Genomic DNA, 26,091 nt, shown 5'->3' with positions numbered 1-26,091 from the left:
ATACTGACATTCAGTTGTTTCAGCCAGCTTATCCAATCAATGACAATAATTATTATGATATTGAATTTGAAAACATAAATAAATGTTGATCCAATTTCAATAAGTTCATACAATTTTATCAGCCTACTTTCAGCAAGAAGCGAATGCGAATTTTTCACTTACCGTCGATTATTTTTGTGCTTTCATTGTAGAAAAGAAAATTAACTCATGAATAAAATAAGCTTTAGGAACTATTTATTATAGTCATAATTAAAAGGTCTGGTAAAAGAGAGAGAGCTATGTCTTTCTGATATAAGTACTATATTGTTTTCATGTTTTTGTTCTGTTTGAAATTTCTATTAAGAAACTCAATTTGGATACTTTATTTAATAAAGAAGAAGAATCACTACTAATAAGATTTATTTGATTTCATATTTTTTAATAACTCCAGTAATTCCTAATAAATTAAGATCATTAAATATAATATTTTCAATAGTTTCTGTACTTAAATATTTTGCGGCGGTCCATTTTCAGTGTATATGTAAAAATCACTTCGTAATCACTTATATTCACCCCAAGCAAACTATATTGTTTTAATTTTATGAGAAGTGTGTTACTTAATGCTTATAAGATAAATGAAACAACTTTAATAAAATTAAAACAATTTCATATGTGGTGAATAATATGTGATATTAATGTGATTGGACAATGTGCATGCTATGTAATAGTAAATTTATACATTTATACCCTCAAATAAAATGGTAAATGAATGACATTTATTAAATCTTAATGCATTAATATTTCAACAAAATACTATGCTTTACGGCTTGGTGAAGGTTTGATTACTGTAGTGAAACACATCACAGATGCACACAGGCTTGAGAAGATAATGAATCTGGGAATCGAACTCGGAACCCCTCGTATGAAAAACCAGTGTTTACGCACTCTAATACGACGGTCACTATATTTATTTACATAACCCAAATAGTATGTAAGTATATTGTACAACTCCAAAGTCAGTTTGATAATTCGTGTATAGATTTCAAATCTATGTGTTAAATGTTGAAGTTCTGTGGATGAATGACATAGCCCCCTCTCTGAACTTACCTTTATACCATAAGGTTTTATCAATTTTGAATAGTATTTTCCACGAATTCATTCCAGATAAGTATTATTAGTATCGAAGTCTAGAAGAAGAAAGTTTGTTTATTTGTCTATTTGATTTTGAATTATTATGAATAAAATAATAAATGTGCGAACTGGCAACAGTCACTATTTGGGAAGTGAACATACTACCAGAAAAGACCAAAAAAGAATACATACTAATTCTTCTATGGTTCTCACATGAATGTTGTTATGCAAGAATGAGTTAACTCACAATCCCAATCATAAAATCCAAATTACAGGGACGTCAACTATCTATCCGAAATAGCAGTAATCAGTTAACTTACAAATTACGTTTTTCATATAGACTTTATTGTCTAATTCTCATGAAATGTCATGAAATTTAATGAGGATGCCAACAACTTGTTGCCAGTGTGGACATGGCATGATATTATCCATGGTTAGTCATAGTCCTATGAACATAATATGTGCACATGAACTACTGATACAATCATTTATTTATCTGTGTGTATCAAAAAACTGCAATATTGCTTTTTTTTTATATAAGTCAATGTAATAAGTAAATTGTGGAACAAAAGTTATTAAAATTACAAATTTTAGTAACCGAATTACCGATATTAATTATTCAGTTATAACAATAAATGAATGCGTCATTATGACTATTTCCATTTAAAAAAATTTAAATGAAAGAATACGATGAGCTTTATCAGATGATTTCAATAAAAAGTAATAGAATAGTACTTCATAAAGGACTTTAGTGGTTCTGTAGGTCGTTAAGACGTTCTTGCACGACACATCCAAAACCAAGACAGAAAGTACTTTCTTATTTGGTTGTCGCCGACCCGTAGAAGGAATAAGGCGCCAAGTTAATATTCAAAGGCCCAGTTTATCTTAAATCAGAGCTCACGCCAAATATTCATATGTTCATATCTGTACCTTAGAAAATAAAGCATGTAAGTCCATTATTCCGTTTTCGATATTATCGTAATAATATCAGACGGAAAAGCAGAGCGGCAGAATGGACAATGAAGAGGAAAAATTAGAAACCTTCGAGTGGTTTAAATACTTCCTGATCTGTTGGTATATGCAATGATTAGCATGATTTTTTACATCGGCATATGAAATCAATACCCATTTTCATTCTTTGGAAATATACATACCTAGTGCAAGAACTGAGTAAGAAGGTAATTATTTCATATTATTTTAACACTATTTAGACCAAATACGATTTTTTTTTTATATTAAATTATTTAAAGGGTAGAAGGATTATCATTATAATAAGTGCATAGTGCATACCTAGATAAAATGTGGCATTCGAAAAAAGATAATAAAATAAAATTTGTATAGAGTGTATGATTTGAATTATGGTATTATGTGTTCTGTTAGATAATAATATTTAGGGGTACAGTCATACACCCTCGCCATAATACGAATTTTTTATCTACTATTAATCAGATAAAATTAATTTTAGCTGTAATTCGAAAATTGTGATTTGAAATGATTTTTTAATAAAAAACCTGAAGAAATCAGCTATACTAATTATACATCAATATGTACTACTTAAATTTTGTACCTACTATATTATCCATACCAGTGGTTCTCACGTGAAATTTAACTGTGGCCGCACCAAATTTCACTGTTGTTATTATTGAAAAAATTAAAGCTAAATTTTATTTACTAAAAAACTGGATCAATTTATTTATAGACAAGTCCATTTAATAAAAGACATTTGGACATTTTAGTACATATGTATTGATTTAAAAATAATGCAAATGGAAATTCCTCAATACTCCTTTTTTCCAATGCGAGCCGCATGGCTGCTTCTAAGTTTACATCTGTCAACTGGCTTCGATATTTATTTTTTATGAAGTGCATGAATAATCTTTCACAGTATACAGTAGTAGGAAAAATCGACAATATTAATAAAGCAATTGTTGCCAATTCTTTGAATTGGCTTTATTTTTGGTCAACGTATAACTTCGATCAAAATTTTTCAACTGTGGTATTATTAAAATGGTTTTTAAGTACTTGGTCATGACTCATTTCCCATAACGCATATTTAACGTTGGCCCAGTTAATTAAATTAAATACTGAAAATGGTGTCGGTGGCCGCACATGAGAACCACTGATCCATAAACAATGATAATCTAAGACGGACCCATATTCACAGGAGGTAAATATTATGTCATCTTCATTGAATTGTAAAGTAAATATTATAAAAACATGTTCATAAGTGTATTAAATTGTCATAATTCCAGTTTAGCACCAGGTCAATAAAATATTTTATATTATAACATATTTCACTTCAAAGAATCTTCATGGGTGTACATTATGTTAATATTGTAATGGATCTGTAACGCACGATTGCAGAAAGCGTGACTTATGCTTCATCTTGTAAGCCGCAGATACATCGTCGGTTAATATGCAGATTCGGTGTGGTCTCGGATTCGAAACCGCGGTCCTCGGAAGAATAACACGGTCACTCACCTATTGCCGTGTACGTGTGACGCACAGAACGCAAATGAATAATGGATGAGCGTTGGGTCAATGGTTTGGGAGCCGGCCTGCGCCGTTTCCAGCAGGTCTGACAGGTAGCATAGGTGACGGTAGCATCCTCGTACGCCGTAACGTGCACAGTACTCGTCCAGCACAAAAACTTGGCCCGGTGAGAACCAGCCCTGCAAAACACAAAAATAAACATATGCTACATTTTTCTATAATAGTTGACATTTGATTTAAGGCGAATTCTTTGCCTCAATTTACGATCAAATGTGACTTCAACGCCATCTAAAGGCATCTACAGGCATCTACCATGAATTTCTAAAAATGTGTTACTAAAAACTTTCGTCGATCGCAACCAGATGGCAATAAAATATAAAATAAAATATTGTGTGTCGCCACATATTAAAAATCATAAGCTTGATAAAAATGCATTTAAATTTATTATATATTTACTTACCTATGTAAAAATATTTACAATTAATATTTTCCCATAAAATATTTACAATTCTAACATGTCTATTTGATTTGATTTAAAGTGTTTATGATTTTTACATTTTGTTTACCGTAGTTTTTTTTACAGTGGCAATACAAGGGTATCCTGTCCAGTCAATGAACCAGATTTTTTTACGTTGTCAATACGAATTAATATAAATATTTTTCTACAGTAAAATTCATTTATAGTAGTAAATGAACATTTAAGTACAAATGTTTATAAGATTGAGTTTAATCTTGTACAATTGACAATTACATTGAATTTCTACTAGAGGTGGAATAAAAGAATGATATGAAATGAATAGCAAATAAATGCCATTCGAATTATTATTAAACAAAATAAGGAATATACAGTTGTACTTGGTTATTACTAGGAAGGTTGGACCGGCTGAATGTGCTCGTTATAAGCGGTACTCGTTATATCAGAGAATAGGTATTTTTATTGTCGGCGAAAACAACAATTGAGCCGTTGCCCGGAATAATGTTGTATCCAACAAAAATGTTAATGTTGAGTTATTGATGGAATAATGTTGGGTATGTTTTTATGCATCGTTTAAGGTAGGTAGTATGGCAAAGAAAAAATATTTAGGCTTGTGGCAGCAGTTTAAAGTTATTGGTTTGTGGAAGAACGTTGTATATGCTATTGTCAAAATGGCGTCGCCATCCGTCAATATCACGGAGCGTGGTATAATTCACTTGAATAAAGGAAGAAAACGGACATCTAATGTTTTAAACTGGACAAATATCAAAGCTAGGAAGCTGAAGGATGTAGGAAAAGAGTATTTATCCAGAAAAAAATATTATTAAGCCTGCAATTTACCCGTCGAAACAGTTTTGTGGAATAATGTTGTATACCATTTGACAGTTCTGTTGATCTCATGAAAAAAATTATTACGTTCGACATATTATTAATATGTCGAACATTAATCGATTGTATTCAATTGATTTATCCATATTGTTATTGGAAATGTTGTTTGATAATAATGCTGGCATTATAGTGCTCTATATATTGTAACTTAATCTAATACCGTTTCAATTTTTTTTAATCGTTCCTAGTTCTATTTTGCAAGGTCGCGTTTGTGCCAAAAAAAATTTAATCCGGGATGTGTTCTCGATTTTAATATCAAGACAAATATTCAATTAGCATTCAGGTTACTGAATCACAATGGACAAAGTCATCATCTCGTCTCATGTATTGAGAGTCGAATGTCGGACGCTATGTTCAGAAAGCAGACGAAGATAATTCTAAGCTCAAAGACCTCAATGACATGTGTGAATTCATGTTAGATGAGCATGTTGCCTTTTTTAAGGCACTATTCAGTGAAGCAGAATGAATAAAATACATTTTGTGGAATAATGTTGTATGTGAAATTTTCATATACAACATTTTTCCACTAATTTACTATATTTTTTTGTAATAAATCCAAATTTAATTGCCTTTCTTCGCCACTTTACATTAAAAACTCTTAATAATTGTATGTTTATTGTATTTAAAATATAAAATGTAACAAAACATAACTGGTTTATTTTTTTCCATTTTTCTCAAAACAAGAATATTGTTGGATACAACGTTATTCCGGGCAACGGCTCAATTAGACACTTAACTAGTGTCATAAACGTAATCTGTCCCCGGCGGTATCCTGTCCGATCGGATTTTATTGCTTACGGTCGAAATGTCTTTAAACGATCAACACATTACCAGTATTTTAGCTCGGTATATCCGATAAGTATCTCGTTATAACAGTGAATAAAAATGTACGGAGAAAATCATATACCAAATGTCAACGACTGTTTCCTCATTACATCCGAGATCTCGCTATGTCCGAGATTGTAATAACCGAGTTCGACTGTAGTTATAATTATGACAATGTCGATATTATATAGACATCCCAATTCATTTCGTTTCAACCATGTCCGATCCTAATGGGTTCATATGGGCCTCCACAGAGTGGACAGTTTGTATTAACTAACTAACTATATCTGAGATAAGAATAAAGTAAGACACGCAACGAATTGAATAAAAAAGAAGTTGGAGGTAAGAAAAAACGTAAATAAACATGCGAACAAATCTTGATAAGCAAACCCAAGGACAAAATAAGTGACAAATTAAAAAAAAAATTGTAAAACGTAAGAAAAAAATTTATAATTTGAAGTAAGTGCACCACTGATTACATAATATTCTAAGAAAAAGACAGAACGTTTGAAAAAATCTAATGTCGATTTTAAAGAACAGTGCAAGATAAAATAAAAGATAGTTTTATTTATTTTACCTATAAATGTGTAAGTGAAATGGATTTGGAGATATAAAAAGAAACCTTATTGGCCCAGTGCTTTCTAGGTGTGGACTTTTGTAATTCCCTGAAGATCTCGAATAAATAATTAAAAATTATCAACACCTATACCATATTCCTAGGTATCTACTATGATTGAAAAGTAGATCTTAATTTTTTGTATTTATGATTGCTTCATAAAAAAACAATATTTACGACTTTATGATTTAGCAGATAAATGAGCAACTAAATAGTGATCCAAATATTATGAAAAGTTCAACTATCAAAGCATCACGGCATAAAATTAGTAATACCACGGTTATACACAATTTATTGTACCTACCTATTGTTATAATTTTCTTAGTTCATTTAATCGTTTTTAATTTAATTTATTTTCAAATTCACCTCTTATGTGTTCATTCACTGAATTGTTTACCCTATATTTTATGGAGACTAATAATAACTTCTATTTTCTACATACTAAATTATCAACCTCCACTTTTTGACAGGACGGCATACAGTTATATAGGCACGTAGATAATAATTTTAAGGCCGTAGACAGGAATGAACTTTTGATGGCCCAAATATAGTACAATAGTATGTATGTAATTAAAGTTAGGGTACAAGTCGGTTATCCTGGATACAGCGGCAAAGACATTTTGAAAATAGCCTATATACTGGATTATTTGTTAGGATTACCTAATCTAACTTAAACTAACCCAAACTAACAAATAATCCAGTATATCGGCTATTTTCAAAATGTGTTTGCCGCTGTATCCAGGATAAACATATAGAACAAAAGTTAGTGAAGTGGAAGTTTGTCGAGGCTGTTTTGATCGGGTTAATTTGTCTTTGAATAATATTGTGACTAGAAATTTTAACAATTCTTATTATTTTTAACATTGTATATTGTTCATAATTTTCGCGACTACCACGTGAATAGACGATTTTTTTTTTACTTATAACATTTTAAACACTTAACATAAATATGGATAAATTGTACAGTTACTAGACAAAGATTAAATTTGATGTGTGTCAGAAGTATCTTAGGCATTTTCGCTCGTATGCTTTCTTTATATTATTATGAAACTATATTTATTTTAAAATCGCTTTATAAAAGGTAGGTACGTCAAAACAGTAATAAATATCTGAAATAATTACACAACACTATTTCAGAAAGTGGAGGTTGATATATGTAGTCCATTGACATATGCTCCAATATCGCAAACAAAAATTATTGACAGCAGAATTAACACAGTTTTTGTCTTCGTACCTGGCGAACCTTTATTTTCAATGTATGTGTGTGTGTATGTATTTTTTAATCTATGCAAGTTCTGTTTCAAAAATAGTTCGATTTATTTCCGCGTTAGCAGCATATGTCGATAAAGTCTTGTCAAATATTCATTTTATTTACAATCGATTCGTTAATATACAAAAATACAAGATTAAATTTAAATAACTAGCCTAAAAATTATTAAATAATATTTTTAATAGAAACGCTAAGCGCTTTTTGCGATAAATTACGTCTGAACCGAGATGTTTCGATTTTAATTGCATGCTTTCTAACCTCTAAATCGATGTTTTTTAAATTTGAAAAAAAAGATATAAGGATATAATAAATTCCAATTAACGTTCAGCGTTTCCCTAGGTAATAGATTTACGTACATTTTTATCGTAATTTTGATAATAAATCTTATGTCATTCATTCTTACCACCCGATAGAAATGTACCGAATTTGACACGTATTTTTGGTATATAGAACTCCACGATACATCTTAATTTTTTATTTTATTTTTCTCATTACTTTTGAATATATATTTACCGATTAATAAACTTTTCTAGCTATTTTTCGATAACAACTTTACCTAGAGACATCACCTTAATGGGTTGTGTTAACAGGACAGCGAATTAATTTTTTACACTTAGAATTTTTTTATTATCAGTAGGTGTAAAATAAATATATGGTGGGAAAAATACTTATGGGGGATCGACCCCCAATTCTGCCAAATCTGTTTTTTTTAATTAGCATGTTATTTAAATGTGGTAAATAAATATTAATTAAAAGATCCGCAGCGAATGGGTTAAAAAAACAACATGTAAAAATATGTTATTAGATGGTATTCGAAACCAAAACTTATGAATGACTTTTGAATTGAATTTCAATTTATTTATTTTTTAACATATACCTAGTGGACATTACAAAGTATAAGTTTAAGATGTTCACAACATGACACGATACATTATTATAATGAAGAAAAAAAAAGTAATAAAGCGATAAAAAGGAAAATATAAAAAGAGAACATAATATACAAAAGCACTGAAAATACAATTATTATACATCTATAGAAGTTCAAAGAAGTACGCTGAGTCTGCTAAGGTATTGAATTTATAAAATAGCGTCCACCTAAACTTACCGTCACGCAAGTGGAATATATCAACACGCGAAGCAATTTGGTTGAACATAGTTGTCGCCCTCAAGCGGACAATCTAACATTTGTATATCGTTAGATGAAAAATACTTTTAAACATTTGTATTAAATTTAGTGTTTATGGTAGGTCGTACTAGTTCATATTAGGTAAAAATAACCACTTATCAGGAAAAAATGATGACTTTGAATGTGCCCATTAATGATAAACTAAAAATCAACACACATGCTGTGCTATGGTCGCCATCTTAGAAAATGGCGGACGATTTTTAGATTCTAAAAAAAAATCAAATAAAAGCCGAAGGACAATAAAATTATCGAGATGTAGAATAAAAAAAAATATTTTTAGTTCATTGTGCATCTCAAGCATTACGTATTTTTTTTGTAAAAGTCTTAAATTTTTTCAAATGGCCACTATTTTCCAAAATGGTGGCAGTAACACTTACTGGAAACTAGTCTTATATATTATTATGCATATTTGTCAAGTTTCCCCTTTAAAGGAATTGTTTATGGGTAAAAAAAATATTGTAAAAATCACATGTCATGAGACATAATACATAATTTTAATAACAACAAAAGAATATGAAGAAGTAAAACTAAATGTACAAATGAAGAATTTATATCGAAGAAGTAGCATTAATAAAATTGGTGTTGTTTTTACCAGAGAACAATATGGATCGTTGAGTCTGTATTTTAGGGTGAGCGTTTGTAAGGTTGAGAAGAGCGTTGCGTGGTCATACGTGCAGGGATCGGCCTGAATGTAATCCTCCATTCCGTGCTTTCTCGCCTTGTCTGCATCTGAAACATCACAAGTCCATTTTGCAGGTCATTCAAATAAAAATGTTGAAGAAAAATCTTCTTCTATGAAGATGGAGTCTTTATAATAATGTAGTAAATCTGATAGTAGTGGCAAATTATTTTGAATTGTAGGTTTATTTGTTGTAAACTTTACACTTTTGCTTTAATTTGAGGCTTATTTGCCAAGAAATGTTCCAAAGTTGCTATCAAATGAGGCGTCTAATTGCGACAAGTCCACAATTTGATATTTGCAGGAAACAACATTTTTACGTTTCAAGCTTCAATTATTTGTTTTAATGTAAGATTATTTTTTCTATTGTATTCTATGTCGAAATTAGAACCAAATGGCAATTTGTTTCAGCCGATAAACTCTTAAATGTAATATAGGCAAAATAAAATTGGACATAGCGCTACTTGTACCTCACTTTTTAATTTATTCGGCATAAGGCACATATTTCCGTGGCACTGTCATGAGTTTACCAGATGCTACAGCATGGGAGACACCATTTATAATATTGAACGTTCCCTCATTGGTTGACTTAAACATGCGCGAAATCAACCAAGCTTTAAATAATATGAAACAGGAACTTGGCCCTTTTTGTAATAAATCGAGACTTAAAATATTTTTTTCGTAGGGTTTTGTCGCATTTTGGAATTTATAGATCAATACGTATTGTATAAAATTATACAAAAAATACGTGCATAATTTTTTCTCGATTTTGACCAAGTGTGAACTTATCGCTTTTTGGAATTAGACGCCTCAAATGTTGTAATGGAAATAATATGATTTATAACTCCATCTATTATCACTTTGGATTCAAATAATTTTGTACAAAGTAATGAACAATGCCACAGTGTTGCTAGAACAAAAAAAAAATGTAATATTTATATCTTAACTGTTCTGTATCTGAGAGGTAAATAAAATTGGTAACAAATGTAACTTTTTCAGTAGAGGTGAAGAACGAATCTCTTCATGGATTTCATCTACCGTTTGTTTATATATCATCTGCATGATCGGCACTACGTCTACAAGGAAATATCTCCACTTTCCTATGTCTGCCGCAAGCTTCCTCCGTTGCCTTAGCGTTAGTAATGCATTGTTTCTTTCTACACAGTCTAGAACTTACTACCAACCATACTTTTATTTTCTTGTCCATTGAAAACGATCCTTTTGCGTTGTTAAGTGTCTTCAATTCTTGAGACATGGTCTGAACTAGTGCTTCTCAAACTTTTTCATACCACGGCTCCCAAAATCAAAAAGAAAAATCTGAGGGTCCCCTCCCCTCCCCAAAAATTTAGTCTTTAGTGACCAACAGTACTTTATTTACCATTAATTATTATTACAGGTACATTTTTATTAAAAATAATAGAACATTTCATTTACTTGCTTGTAAAGCAAAAATTAAAAAAAATAATACGAGGGTGGGTCAATAAGTCCTTAGAAAAGCCGACAGGTGGTGCGACTAGTACTGTAAGCGGTTTGTTTTCATGCAGCGGCACTACCGATTCAGTATGCTGCGAAGTTTCAATCAGATTGGTCGGGTTGTTGTGTGTTTCTCGTACATTTAAAAAAAAAATTTGCTTGTGGAAAATGGAAAAATGGAAAATGGAGAAAATTGAGTTTAGAGCTGTTATTAAACATTTTAATATAAAAGGGTTAACAGCAAAGGAAATAAAAAATGAGTTGGATTTAGTTCACGGCATATCTGCTCCTTCACTTGCAACTATTTATAACTGGTTAAATGAATTTAAACGTGGTCGTTCATCAACAAAGGATGAACCACGCTCAGGACGTCCTGTAGAGGTGACTACACCAGAAATGATCAATAAAATCCACGATATGGTGTTAAGTGACCGAAGATTAAAGTTGAGTGAGATAATTGAGGTTACAGGGATCTCAAAAGGTAGCGTCATTTCTATTTTACATGACAAATTGGACATGAAAAATATTTCTGCAAGATGGGTGCCGCGTTTGCTCACAGTCGACAATAAACGCAATAGGGTGGTGGCCTCTAAAGCCCTGTTGTCGCTCATGCAACGCAATCCGGATGAATTTTTTCGTCGCTTTGTGACTGTAGATGAAACATGGATACACCACTATACTCCCGAGACGAAAGAACAGTCAAAGCAGTGGATTGCGAAGGCAAACCATGTCCAAAGAAGGCGAAAACCGTAAAATCAGCTGGTAAGGTTATGGCTACTGTATTTTGGGATGCACGTGAAATTATTTTCGTTGACTATTTGGAAAAAGGAAAAACAATAACAGGGGATTATTATGCATCTTTATTGGACCAGCTAAAAAACAAAATTGAAGAAAAACGGCCTCATTTAAACAGGAAAAAAATCCTCTTTCATCAGGACAATGCCCGTGTTCACACATGTTTACGATCAATGGCTAAAATTGAAGAATTGAAGTTCGAATTGGTCGACCACCCACCGTATTCGCCAGATTTAGCCCCCAGTGACTTTTTCCTTTTCCCAAACTTAAAAAAATGGCTAAGTGGACAACGTTTTTTTTTCAAATGAAGAAGTCATCGATCGGACAAATGCTTATTTTGAGGACCTTCCGAAAACTTCTTTTTCTGACGGTTTAAAAAATATTGAGAAACGTCTAACCAAGTGTATTGAGCTCCAAGGAGATTATGTTGAGAAATAAAAAAAAAATACAAAAATAAAAACTGTTTTAATGCTTTTTTCTAAGGAATTATTGACCCACCCTCGTAGCTTCAAGTTTATTACAGGTACAGCCTACAAAAAATGAGAGGGGTGTGATTGCATATTTTACATAAATAATTAAATTAATAAAATAATAAAATTAGTAGATTATTTATCCATATCGGATAAAATATTGTGATCGTGTGAAAATTCGACATCGAGATTTTGACTGATTTGTATCAGGTGTCATCCAGTGATCACATGTTTATATTTTTTTCAAATACTGACATATTTCCCAGCTCCCTAGCAGGAGCCTCAGGGCCCCTCGTGGGCCCTCGCCTCCCAGTTTGAGAAGTACTGGTCTGAACAATGGAGTCGCAAATTTATTTATTAAAAATATGGGTATGTACCTACTTCACTTGTTTCAGAATAACGTAATGCACATTGCAATTAAAATGTCAAGACTATTCACTGCACAATAAAATACTTACCTCCCATAATCTTGATGTGTGTATCGCTAGTGGTAGGTGGCGTCGGTTTGTGGCTCTGTCCCGTCGCTCGGTACATCGCCATAACCCATAGGTGACATTCATTCTCATCCGTCACTCCCATCAGCACCGATTCTCCATCTCGTACAGCATTCATGAAGTATTTTCCACCTTCTAACTCTGTGATAATAAGGAGAAGCAGTATATATCGTAATCTTCCCAAAAACATTGTTTAAACATGTTGCACAACCAAATAATAATCTGATGAAAGATCGCTGTCTATTGTCCCTTGGTTGACCTCTCAAAAGATGAGGGTACAGCTGAGAACTAACATTATGGTCTGAGTGAATAGACCATAATATTTGTCAACAAATAGCATGAGAAAATGAAAATGTTTAAAAATAAACGTTTGATAATAATAATAACCAAATATCTTCGTTTATAAGTGTCTCCATATATATCTCCATAGATATTTGAGTCGTTGTAGTTGTAACAGATGATCAAAAATGTGTAAATAACTCCAAATTGATATTGCCATAAAGAAGATCAAGTCAGGTGATGTTTTCATTTATTGAAAAATCTATTAAAACAATCATATTGAAATAGGAATGATAAAAAATAACTTACCCATTCCAACCATCAATTGTGCTGAAATAAAAAATATTGTAAATTAAAAACATTGTTGTATAAAATTATGATTTACATTGCAATAAACCATGTAGGCTTTAATTTATGAAAACAGTAGGAACACACTGTCAGTTAGAACCTGTTGCGAGCTATTCCCATATTTATTATTTCTCGGACTTATGCCTTTATTAACAGTATCATGTACCGTTAAATTTAAGAATGAACCCTCATATTTATAAAATCTATAAAATACCTTCAACGAATATCGTACATTGCTGATTTAATTTAAACAGATCTCCTGACAAATTAAATTGACATAATATACATAACTGGATTTGAGAAACAGTGTATTGAATATATTATATTATTTTTTGTTGTTCTTGCAAAATTTTTATTTCATAAAAAGTGTAGAGATAGCTGATTGAGGCTAATGAAGGCGCAATGAGAAATATAGAGATTATAAATAAATTGAAAAATATATTTTTTCTCACCGCTAGCTGGTTCAATGTAATCTACTGTGAAGCCATCGAGCTGCATCATCTCCGCAGGCTCGCTTTTCTTGTCTTTGTATGAACAGAGGGCGAAAGTGTATTGAGAAACTTGCACTAAAACCATGTACCGTTTCTTCCACTTTCTCCATACGGACTTCCCCACAACGTAGAGGTGTCTTGAACAATAATTAACGAATTATGTAGAACAAAGTAGATAATTGTAAAACTTAATTCGAATTATTTTGTAATTCATAATTTTAAATTATCTTCAATTTAGAATAAATTACTTTTTACTGTATACAGTCGAACTTGATTATTACGACCACGGAAATAGCGAGATCACGGATGTAATGAGGAAACATTCGTTGACATTTTAGTTTATGATTTTCTCCATACATTTATTCACTTTTATAACGAGCTAGTTATTGGGTATACCAAGCAAAACTGTTAATGTGTCGATCGTTTAAAAACAACATTTTCGACCCTATGCAATATAATCAGACCGATGCCACCGTAAGTACCTATAAGTACCTAATTGGTGTTTTCGCTGACAACATTGAAAAAGTATCTACGCATATGGTTGAAATTGCTTGTAAAAATTCAAGCTTTGTGATGTCAGTAGGTACCTACTAGCGCCGGCCTCTTTTGTAGTTTATGAATGCCATGCTTGTTTCGGGGATTTTACGATGGTTTTCAGATTTTTTATGTTCTATGCTGAAATAGAATGTGGCGCGAAAAATGTTATATAACGATATAATGAGTAATGCTTATAACGAGCAAATTCAGACGGTCCCATCTTCCTCGTAATGACCAAGTTCGACTGTATTTATTTATTGTTTGAAGAATTAAAAAAGATACTCCTTACTCACCCTGCATGTTTCATATTCAAAGGTTTATCAATTCTGCAGGCAATTTTAATTCTTAGGTCTTGGTCGGGAAGGTTTTTAGGCACTGTCATTCGATGCCACTCTGGGGCCTTAAAACAATGCGCCAATTTAGAGTAAATTATATTTTAAAAGACTAATCAAGTTTTGTGATGATAATATTGTATCAATAATATTACCTTAGATGTTTGCGGTGTCGGCCTGAGCACAACTTTTCCTAATTCTTTATCTTCTAATGCGAGCATGGCGGGATTCTCCGTATACAACTTGACTTTGACAGCCGGTAAAGGTTGGGTCGTACTGAAATCACCCTGCGTGTCCCACCTTCAAATAACAACATTTAATAAACCACTTCTTTCATTCAACGAATAATTCACAAGATTTGCGAATGTAACATTCTATATATTGAACATACATAATTTAATATTGTACATAAAAAAATAAGGATATAATAGACTAGTATTAATTCTAGCCTTCCCTTTCATAGTAATATGTAAATTAGTAAGCAATAATTTTAGAACAACTACTTTTCATAAGAAGAAAATGTATTTGGCACTCACCGATTCAATTTATTTATTTTAATGCATTATGGATTTACATCAGTGAAATTGTGAGAAACTGGTACAATGCAAACAGTGATGAGTCTACTGTATGAATGAAAGCATTTCGTCACATCTACCTAAATTCACCCTCATGTAAGTTGTAGAAAATATCTAAATATTCTCTAATCTAAATCTAAACTTTTTGGTTGAACAGAAACATTACCCTTTTTACTGATATCACTAATAGCATGTTAGTTTTATTCATTGACAAGCGCACCTTTTCATTTATACTCCTACTGCATTTATGCTTAAATATATTTATTAAAAAATACCTCTTGATTACAAATTTATATAAGTTACATATATTCTAATTAATAATTTTAATAATACACAATTTTTTGTACTGAATCCACTAAAAAAGAGTGGATTCAGTACAAAAAATTGTTTTATTAAAATATTAATACAATGCATTTCTACCACGAATAATTGACAGTTCCAGTGACAGTGACAGAAAGAAATTTATTCTGATATAAAAAAAAAATTGGAAAAAGAAATATCATAAAAATTTGAAATGGACTTACATGGGCTTGGACGCTTCTGCTTGATCCGTCTGCAGTTTGTCTCCGCCTTCTACTTCCATAGTGCAATAGACAATGCGGTTGGGAGCCAAAGATTTTAATCCTTTCACCTCCATCACCACTACCTTCATTGCACATTGTCAGGATAAACAAAAATAAATAAAACATGATATTAAAAGTCTCTGCTAAGTTTTACAAGAAAAACCACCTGCATCTTGACAAATTTACTAAATCACATTGCGTTTACCATGTTTCAAAATGTTATGCTTTTTTTATTAAGTACATCAAAATATACACTAAATTTTATGTGATATTATTAGATATTTTTAAAATCAAACTATAAGTGATTACTTACCTGAATACAGTAACAGAGTTTTCTATAATGGTTATGATAACTAACTAGATTTCTATATATAATTAATTATTAGATTGTTTTCAATCTTGTTTAACTTCTTCATACATTTTAATTAACCCTTACGTCATTTTAATGATCATAAGTGAACTACGTAATAAATAAGTAGATAACTATTTCTTTTATTCAACGAATAATTCACAAAATTTAAGAATGTACCATTCTAATTATTGAACATACATAATTTTGAACAACACTTCTGAGAAAAAATATTATAACCAATAGAAAAAAATCCTTTTTGAAAAAAGTAAGCCACCCATCCGCGCATTATACAGCGTAAACCCAAGAGATGCTGGTTCGATTCCAGCCGGGTGGCTTACTATTTTCAAAAAGGATTTTTTCTATTGGTTATAACATATTTTCTCAGAAGTGTTTTTCAAAATTATGTATGTTCAATAAGTAAATATATTATCATTGTGGCAGAGGTGAAACTCAATAAGTCTTTACACTTAATGAGTTTTACTTTTAATATGATGATAATATATGGGCATATTTATTATTGACAGGAGTTTGAAATACCAATAAATTTATCCATAGCAAACCCATTACGTTTTCTATTGCCCATGGAAACTTAACTTCAGATAAATAAGCGATTTTTAAAAAAATAATGCAAATTCAAATAGTAGTTTGGTGCTTGAGAACCTGAGTGCTATCTATGATGTTTGTGTGATGTATGGGATAGTGATGTAAAAACACATCACAATCGCATAAAACACTATAGGAGTAAAGTCGTATGTGCCTGTCATATACATCAGACGCCATAACAATCCATTACCTCCAATTGGAAAGTGAGCACGACGTCCATCTTTGTCAGTTGCGTGTCTCCGTCGGCCGAGTCCCCTTCCAGTTTGGCGAGGGAGCCTTGCGACCTAAAACAAAGTTGCTTACTCAACTTTGGACTTGGGTCTCCGCCACCGTGCGACCTTTACACGAAAGCCACCAACCACCAGTTAACACAACCAACACCGATACCGATAAGGAGTTTTTGACATTTCCAATTAGACGATTATTTGACGATGCAGTTTATAGGCGGTTTTTGTTTATTATGTAATATGACGTCAAAAGAGAAATAATAATAACAGTGAATGTTAGGAGAACCAATCATTTTTGTGTTTTAAAATATAAAAGCAAAGTGGTATTATTAAAAAAGAATTACAGTGGTAATTGAATTGCATTTTTTTTCAAAAGAAAGCGAAACAGTGTTGATTATAATGGAATATAATAAAATGTACATTGTCATAAAAGCATCAAATTGCAATAATTAATAATGTGCAAGTTTTAAAAAACAGGTTTATCAATTTTTAGTGAGAATTTAATTTATTGCCAACAATAAATAATCATTTACGGCAGCCATAACAGTTGATATTATAACAATACAAATATTTATGTTTGTTTTATTCAGAGACATGGGATAAATTAAATAAAAGAGTGTTTTTTTATCAACATAAAACGTTCACAAAAACATTGAAAAACATTATCACGGTCAGTTGTGATAACGGGCCATAATATAGAAAACAAGTTGAAAAGACAACAGTCATAGAAAAGAGTACATTGAGAGGATACCACAATAATATTATCAACGACAGCAAAGTGAGGGTTTGTTCAATTTGGGTTCAAGTGTGAGACAGATGCCATTCCGGTGGTGAAACAATAATCAATTACACATTTACCAGTGAGACATTGAAATTTGATTCGATCGGATCCAATGCGATCGCAAGTCAGGCGAGGTTAACATTTATTCGTGTCAAATCAGAAAATAATAAAACATCAATTATAACATTGATCAATTCCAGCCAATAAAATAATTTAAAATAAATAAATATTATTTTCAAGGCGTCGAAAATTATTAAAATATATTTTTTTATTTGTGACAGATGCAAAATATGTAGACGGTGGCGTTAGATGATGGTTGTTATTATTTTAAATAGATGGCGTTGTGGGGAAATCGATCGATTAATAATGATTGTCATCGAAATAATCAAGGCGGACATTTGCGTTAGTCGATTAAAATTGAAAAAAAAATGTAGTGTCCAAAATATATATATTACAAAGGGTCACCATAATCCAAAAATGAGTAAGCGTAAATAAATCAACTTGATATTGCGTGAGTTGACAAACAAACATAGTTTTTTTTTTGTTATCGAGAAAGCCGTGTGAGATATATTTTTAAACAAAGGTACATTTAAATATAATTAAAAACTAGTGTAGGTATAAATTACAAATTTTTGCTAATTGCATTTACAATCCTTTTAGCCTACTGCATCAAGCTTGTCTAGTTTTTAAAATCTAAAATTAAAATGCATCAATTATTTGAAACGTGGATGTAAATTTGCTGGTTAATGCTTATTAGTTCAGCAAGCCTATTATGATAATATGTAACTATGAACAATGTATAAAATACAATACGTCGCTAAAACCCCAGTTTTATTTTTAAGTAAAATTCTAGGTATATTCATGCAATCTACTGGGTCAAAAATATCTAAATTATAGTCTCCAAATATTATTTGTAGTGACAATTCGTTCAACATCGCCATCTGTTTGTGATAACCAATTTCAGTAATCGGCATCTACACAAATTTTTGTGAAGCTTCAGAATCTGTTAAAGATCCTTCATGGATTATTATGAATTGTTCTCAGGGAATTTATTAATGTATTATAAAAAGTGTGTTAAAACAAAGTGACTTACTTAAAACTTGCAATAACTGCGGGTTGTCTAAAATGAAAAAAAAACACAAACACAAAATAATTAAGAAGCGTGAAATGCACACAAATGGATTGAATATTATTTTTGAAGGCTTTGATTAAAACTATATCTTACTGTAGTCCACTTTGTTAAGCGTCAATTACATTGAGCTACTTTACGAGCTGCTTGTTGGCGAATTTATAATCTGCCTGTAAAGTCGCCCAGTGTCATCATCGTAGAAGCTAACAAGCAGATTGTAAACACTCTACCGAGAAAAGTTGAAAGCCGGTCAACTTTACACGCTACATGCCGGCATGTGGGCCTACTGCGTCTGCGCAAAGTGAATGATTTTGTAAAAATTGAAAGCTGCTAACAAGGTAGACTAGCGTTAAAAATTAAATTCAATCCATTTTAATAAAAGCTAAAATGTGCCATCTACAAAAACAAACGAAACTATTTCTAAGAAGGGCATTTTTAAAACAAATTACGTACATACATTACAACATGTAAATTTTAAACAATCTTAATATGTGAATCCAACAAATGGTCAATGAATATGATATACTTTGAATTAAAACTGCCCATCTTGCATAATATTGTAAAAATGTACCATCTTCCACACAATACCATGGCGTATCTAAGAAAGTCTTAAAAATTTGCTAAAACTTTATTTTTAATTTAGCGGTATTTTACAATGACGATAAACAATTCATGTAACAATATACTGAATGCTTCTACACATATAATAAAACATATGGTTTCTGATTTATATAAAGTTTTAATGAACTGTTTATTTTCATTCCTATCAATAGATTAAAATGCGTGATAATCTAAATAAATCATTGTGCCCAATTGCTTAAAATGTCAAAAATAGCAAAAATCAGTGAAGATTAGAATAAATGTATGAACTAAGTAAGTATGATAATTTAATTTATATTATGTCTATAAAGCAATGTGGAGGTTTCATTGAACAGCTTACGTAAATGTGATGTTTCATGAAAAATTGATTGCCGCGGACAAAAAAGAAAGTTTATTACCTCAGAAATTTTAACCATTTATTTATTAACTTTATGGTTTTAATGGATAAAAGGAAAATTCACAGCTGTTAGTCTTTTAAGGGGGATACTTATACCAACAGAGGCACTTAGCGGAAAAATACGAAGCTTGCAAATTGAGACATTTTTTTGATAATTTACAATTTCAACTGTATTAATTAATAAATATGTAAGTATCTGAAAACATTAAAAAGATTTTTTTTTATTTAAGTCAAAGATAAACCTACAATTGTAAAAAATGTAATAAAACGTGAATTTCTTCTAGGGTCCCATCTTATTATTACATTATTTTTTATGGTCACAATTATTATTAAAATTTATTATATATAGTCAAAAATCTAAACATTAAAAAATTGAAAACTTAATAAACTAAATTTTAATAATAAATATGACCATAAAATATAATGTAATAATAAGATGGGACCCTGCAACAAATTCACATTTTATTACATTTTTTTTCAATTGTAAGTTTATCTTTGACATAAAAAAAATATCTTTTTAATTTTTTCAGATAGATACATATTTATTAATTGATACAGTTGAAATTGTAAATTAACAAAAAAATGTCTCTAATTGCAAGCTTCGTATTTTTCCGCGAGGCGCCTCTGCTGGCATGCCTCTCTCCCTTAATTGGCAGTAAAGTCGAATTTTTAAAAATTTTAACGAAGACATATTTTCAAATGTGATTTGTTGAGAAACACAAAGTAGTGAATGCACAATTTTATTATTATTTTATAATATAACAGTAATTTTTAATTTTCTTCAATATTGCAGTGCCTATGTAAAAGTTTTTTAAAGCAGCTTGTGAATACGTCCGCATGTGGAATTATCCGCGGCAAGCAATCATCCGGTAAAAAATGGCCTCTGCAACGAGTCCGTAATGTCGAATAAAGAAGGAAGAAGTACACGCGATGAAAACCCAAAAATCTATCAAAACGATAACAAACAATGCTGAAAGTCTCAAACGTTAAATTTACTAGCAGTGTTTAGTTCATACATATATTTTCAAGTAAAATTATTAAATAAATTTGTCTCAGTCATTTATTTATTTTTATTATGTAAGTATTATATTATTTATAGAAAAATCATCTAGAATTATTATAAATAACATACCTACCTACAATATTGCCTACTTAATTTGAAAAATATCTAATTCTGTGTACTGGTTTGTTGTAAATAATTATTTATTATATAATTTATTACTAATAAATATGTGACAAAAATAAATTATACTGTGAATTCCTTTATCATTAATATTTTGTTGAACATGCAAAAAGTTGATGAAAGGCTAAATAAAATCAATAGTTTATAATTCATATGAAGTTTCATGTGGTTTTTGGATCTCAGTAATAAAAGATCTTTGATTAAGTTTTGTGCAATTATACAGGAGAGAAATAAATTATCGAGATGTCATCGAAAGATTTCAACGTCACGATAATAAATAATGAAAACTATACAATTGTACAATTCTTTTAGATATCATTCTTCTGATGATATTTTATTGTATATTTGAAAATGTTATAATGAATTGAATAAAATGGTTTTCAAATGTTATATGAATTGAAAAATATTGTATATAAATCGTAAGCAAAGTATTAATTACCAATGATAATGTATATCTTCACATACCGAGGTTGTTTGTATGTATGTGATTAGGAATACTAACATGGAATAATTTTATTATAATATTTATATTATTTTTAATATTGGAAGTATACCTGAATCAATAAAATATAATCTTTATTCCATTGAAATTAAATAAATACATATTTTTGTAATAATTACCACATTTTTGACTTCACATATTGGCAATTTTTTTCAGAACATTATCATAGTAATGAATTTTAGTTTTCCTGTTAGGTACCAAATGCGTGAATGTTCATATACTTAGTAATTATTACAAAATAAATGGGTAATTTCTTGTTTTAATAATATTAATGATTTAAATTGTAGTGTTTATCTAAAGATGTAAAAAAACTGTATTTTTTATTATTTAAAAAATCATTCCAACAGATGCTTATTTCAGAAATAGTTAAAATACATTTTTTAAATGCTTAATCAATCTCATTCACATGCCCAATATTGCAGAATTTTTAATATTAAAATTGAGAACCTATACTATTTATTTTTTTTTAATATTGTAATAATAATTTAAAATATTATATCTTAAATGTGTGACAAAGAGAATTTCTCAAAGGATTTATAATGTAAAAATTAGCTGTCCATCCTTATTGGTTAAATTCAATTAAGTATTGAAATAATTGATTTGGGTGTTTGATGTAGATACCTAATAAGTGAAAATTGTTACTGTTTATATAAAAGGATTTTTATAGAACACTGCTGCATTAGTTACATCAATGTTATTAATGAAATAGCATGTTATGTAAAAACATCTTTTGTTACATATTATTATTATGAATCCTTGATTCATCATAAGGAATAGGAAAGTAAGTGCATTGTATATTATATACTTAAGAAGTATGATATTACATAAGTTATATTATGAATGTCAAGTCAATTCCTGTAAGTCAATTTCATTGACAAATATTAAATTAAATTCATTCATTAGTCCAACTTAAGTCAATACGGAAACTTTATGTTGTTTCATTGAGTTGAAAGTATATTTTTGGCATCCAATAATTGGATTAGTGAAAGTCATGACGCGTACCTGTGGTTGTATCTCTTTAGCTTCTGCAGGCCGTATTTGGAGTCCATGTTTCCTTTGGAGACAGGCAAGGATTCCAGGTTGGCCATCAGAAGGTTGATGGAAGACTTCAACTCTTCGATGTAGAGAGACTCCATTTCTTTCAGCACAAACTTGGGCATAAGTTTGCGGTTCTAAAACAGGGAACCATCAAATTATAGTCTCAATTGAATGGAAAAAAATTCAGAAAATGAGTAGAGTACTATGTGACTCCTGGCTTTGATTGTCTAATTTTATGTTATACTGCGGTTTATAAGCATCACGTATAACAATTTCCTATAAGTACACGATTGATGAGTTTTGAACTTCATGGGATTTCATGAGCTGCTCTTCTATAAATAGTTCAGGAATACATTTTTCTAAATTCTTAACTATTATAAAGTGAGATATTTATGCAGCTGCAATACTGAGATGGCAATAATTTTTAAAAAATTTCAATTTGATAAATAATAGAGAAAAAAAGGTATTTTTGTCATATGAGAATCAAAACATTATAAGTACCTAGGTAGTGCTTTCTTTCTAAAAATGATGGTGAATATATTATAATACTTAGACATTAAATATTTAATGACTACTTAGAAAACATCATTGAATATTTAAACTGTAGGAATACAGTCTATCCCTGCATATATCCTCAGAAAAAGCATTGCCTAAACCAGTGAACACCGATTGTTTATTATAAGGAATGAGAATTAAGAAAATATTCAATAACCATTTGATTCATTGTGTGCACATCAGCAGAAGTGATGTGTATTTTATGTAATGAATGACATATTAACAGTAATTTTAGGTAAATACCCAGTTTGCAAATAAATATCTCACATCCAACGTACCCTTTCCATCTCTGTCACCCTCTGCATTCTTCCATCCAATTCTCTTCTAATCGCTGCTGCTTGTTCATCCGCTGAATCCAACTAAAACAAAAATCATAAAGTCATACATTAGTATATCCTATCCGATACAAAATTTATAGTATTAAAGTTTTTTATTTAACCATTTGGCAGTAAAAACATAATTATTATGGTTCACGGACAATTCACTGTAGAACCGCGCAATTCATTGTGAGGACAATTCACCATAAGAATAATTCACCTAGGTCCTAGCTAGAGAGTAGTTTACAAAACTATTTTTATTATACAAAAGTTAAAATTTATGTAAATACCAAAATGACATTAAACCATTTTCCTGTTTTATTGATAAAAAATGACTGAGATATTATCAACACTTCTGAGAAAATATATTATAACCAATAGAAAAAATCTTTTTGAAAAAAGTAAGACACCTGCGGGTCTATTCTATACAAAAGGCGACTATCGACCGCTAACGTGATAATGTGTTAGTATTTGTTACATATATCTTATATTGAAATATTATAATTGTAATTGTATTGTAATCAGTTAATCAGTGGAAACTGTCTCTCTCTCGCTCTCTCTCTATCGCTCATGCTCTAAATTTTAGCACAGGCAGGGGGCATGCCGTTAAAATATATCATTTATTGCAACAATTAATACCGGTTAATTATAATTGTTACAATACGTGTTAATAATTTGATACAAACATACCCTAGTTAGCGGTTTAAGCGAACGAAAGCAGCCTTTTGTATAGAATAGACCCGCTGGCAGGATCGAGCCTGCATCTCCTGCCGGGTGTCTTTTCAAAAAGATTTTTTCTATTGGTTATAATATATTTTCTCATAAGTGTTTTTCTAAATGATGTATGTTCAATAATTAGAATGGTACATTCTTAAATCTTGTGAATTATTTGTTGAATAAAAGAAATAGTTAATTAACAATTAGATAATTAAAATAATTAAAAATATTATCACACCATTACGTATCATCTTTCGGTCCAGAGTATGGATTTCCTGAATTGAGCGAATGGCTGTCAACCATAAAAAATCTGTAAACTAACCTAACCTCTTTAATTGAATTGATTTTTATCATTAATGCGAAAATATTACGAGCTTTCATATTTCAATTAAAGAATAGAAAAAATTATAAGCACCTACTTCTTTCTAAGTATTATTGACGTAGTTATAAAAATACAAGCACACGTCTCTCTTTAAAAGAATTGATTAGGTTAGGTTGGTTTTAACTTTTTTGTATAATAAAAGTTAAAAATATTTTTATAAAATCTAACAAGCACAAAATATGAAGGAATGAACCTGTAATTCGAAATAAAAAAATATTTATTAGACTCGGCAACGTTATCAGCATCACTTTCATCCCTATAATGGCTCCATCTCTATAGAAAAATACTATTCTTCAACATCTTGGCTTTAGTGATTGATTATCGATCCGTTATGCTAAATATTATAATATATGGTTTACCAATAAGGCATTAAACAGCAGCTGGTGTTCAAATTTCTTGATGCCCAGAATTTGCTGGAACATATCGTAAAGCTGTTCTTTGGAAAGGATGCACTCCGCATTGAGGCTCTGCTGCTGCAACCGGGAAGGCCTCTTCGAATCGTCGTCTCCGGGAATTCCTACCACAAGTTTCAAATAACAAATCATCAAATATAACGACGGTGCAAATAGACACATATTTACAACGCTTATGAAAATAATAATTCCATCAGCTAGGCTTTATCTAAAGTGCGGTGAACACTTAGATATTAGACTTTACAAGACTTAGGTATACAGTACTTTCAACTTTTACTTAAGAGATAGATGGAGTCATAGTATAGTACCTAACTAATATAATGTAAGTAAAAGTCACTGTGCCTTTCTCTGTTCATAAAGATTTTTTATATTAAATTAATATTGTTTACTCTTTTTTTGTACATACTATACTATGTATATAAGTACATACCCCCTAATCCTGTATTAATGAATTTTCTTTATATTTATTGTTCATTCATGATTTCATTTTATTTAATGAGTTCTTAGGATATTATTTTACATTATAAATAAAATATAGTAAAAAAACTCAGACTCTATGGTAAGTATACAAGATAAATACTTCAAAGAAAATTCGTTATGATGAATAGTGATATTGAGATAAAATTTCTGTGAATACAGATTATAAAAGTAAATCACTATTACCGTTCCAGACTCTGGTAGACCATAATAGATTATATATATAGACCTACTTTTTATAGAGGAATCTTAACAGACTATGATAAAAAAAAGTTGGTCAACAGCCAGTCCATCAATACCTTCTGAAAAAACCTCATGGTGCAGTAACCAACTGTCTCTAAAACCATAGATTCTGGTTTGAATACCGCGTCTAGCAAAAATCATATGTTATCTTTCAAATGTGTGTGTTGATTCAGAGCCAGAAACCAATGGGTAACTAATTCCCACAAAACCTCCACACTGTGGAAACCCATATGATTTGTCTAGGAGCGAAATGTTGGCTTGAGGTAGTGAAAATTT

At 30.6% G+C, this 26,091-nt stretch overlaps 1 protein-coding gene across 1 annotated transcript in view; it reads right to left on the bottom strand.

Moving 5' to 3' along the window:
• The window catches only part of Cadps (calcium-dependent secretion activator 1), a 59,168-nt gene extending 33,912 nt beyond the window's left edge, over positions 1-25,256 (bottom strand). The window contains exons 1-13 of the mRNA XM_085953888.1: positions 25,042-25,256; positions 23,545-23,625; positions 22,676-22,845; positions 18,956-18,982; positions 17,045-17,192; positions 15,861-15,982; positions 14,917-15,061; positions 14,723-14,829; positions 13,854-14,029; positions 13,363-13,383; positions 12,739-12,915; positions 9,456-9,592; positions 3,592-3,782 (exon numbers count right to left, since the gene is read on the bottom strand). Of these exons, the coding sequence (XP_085810014.1) occupies positions 3,592-3,782; positions 9,456-9,592; positions 12,739-12,915; positions 13,363-13,383; positions 13,854-14,029; positions 14,723-14,829; positions 14,917-15,061; positions 15,861-15,982; positions 17,045-17,192; positions 18,956-18,982; positions 22,676-22,845; positions 23,545-23,625; positions 25,042-25,227 (1,688 nt within the window). The 5' untranslated portion in view covers positions 25,228-25,256. The remainder of the gene's footprint in view (positions 1-3,591; positions 3,783-9,455; positions 9,593-12,738; positions 12,916-13,362; positions 13,384-13,853; positions 14,030-14,722; positions 14,830-14,916; positions 15,062-15,860; positions 15,983-17,044; positions 17,193-18,955; positions 18,983-22,675; positions 22,846-23,544; positions 23,626-25,041) is intronic.
• Positions 25,257-26,091: the final 835 nt, after the last annotated feature.

Source organism: Rhyacophila brunnea, unplaced genomic scaffold (genome assembly GCF_057557595.1).
Source record: "Rhyacophila brunnea isolate RB1 unplaced genomic scaffold, BYU_Rbru_1.0 scaffold_4, whole genome shotgun sequence".
Classification (NCBI taxonomy): Eukaryota; Metazoa; Arthropoda; class Insecta; order Trichoptera; family Rhyacophilidae; genus Rhyacophila; species Rhyacophila brunnea.
This window is presented reverse-complemented; position numbering and strand designations above follow the sequence as displayed.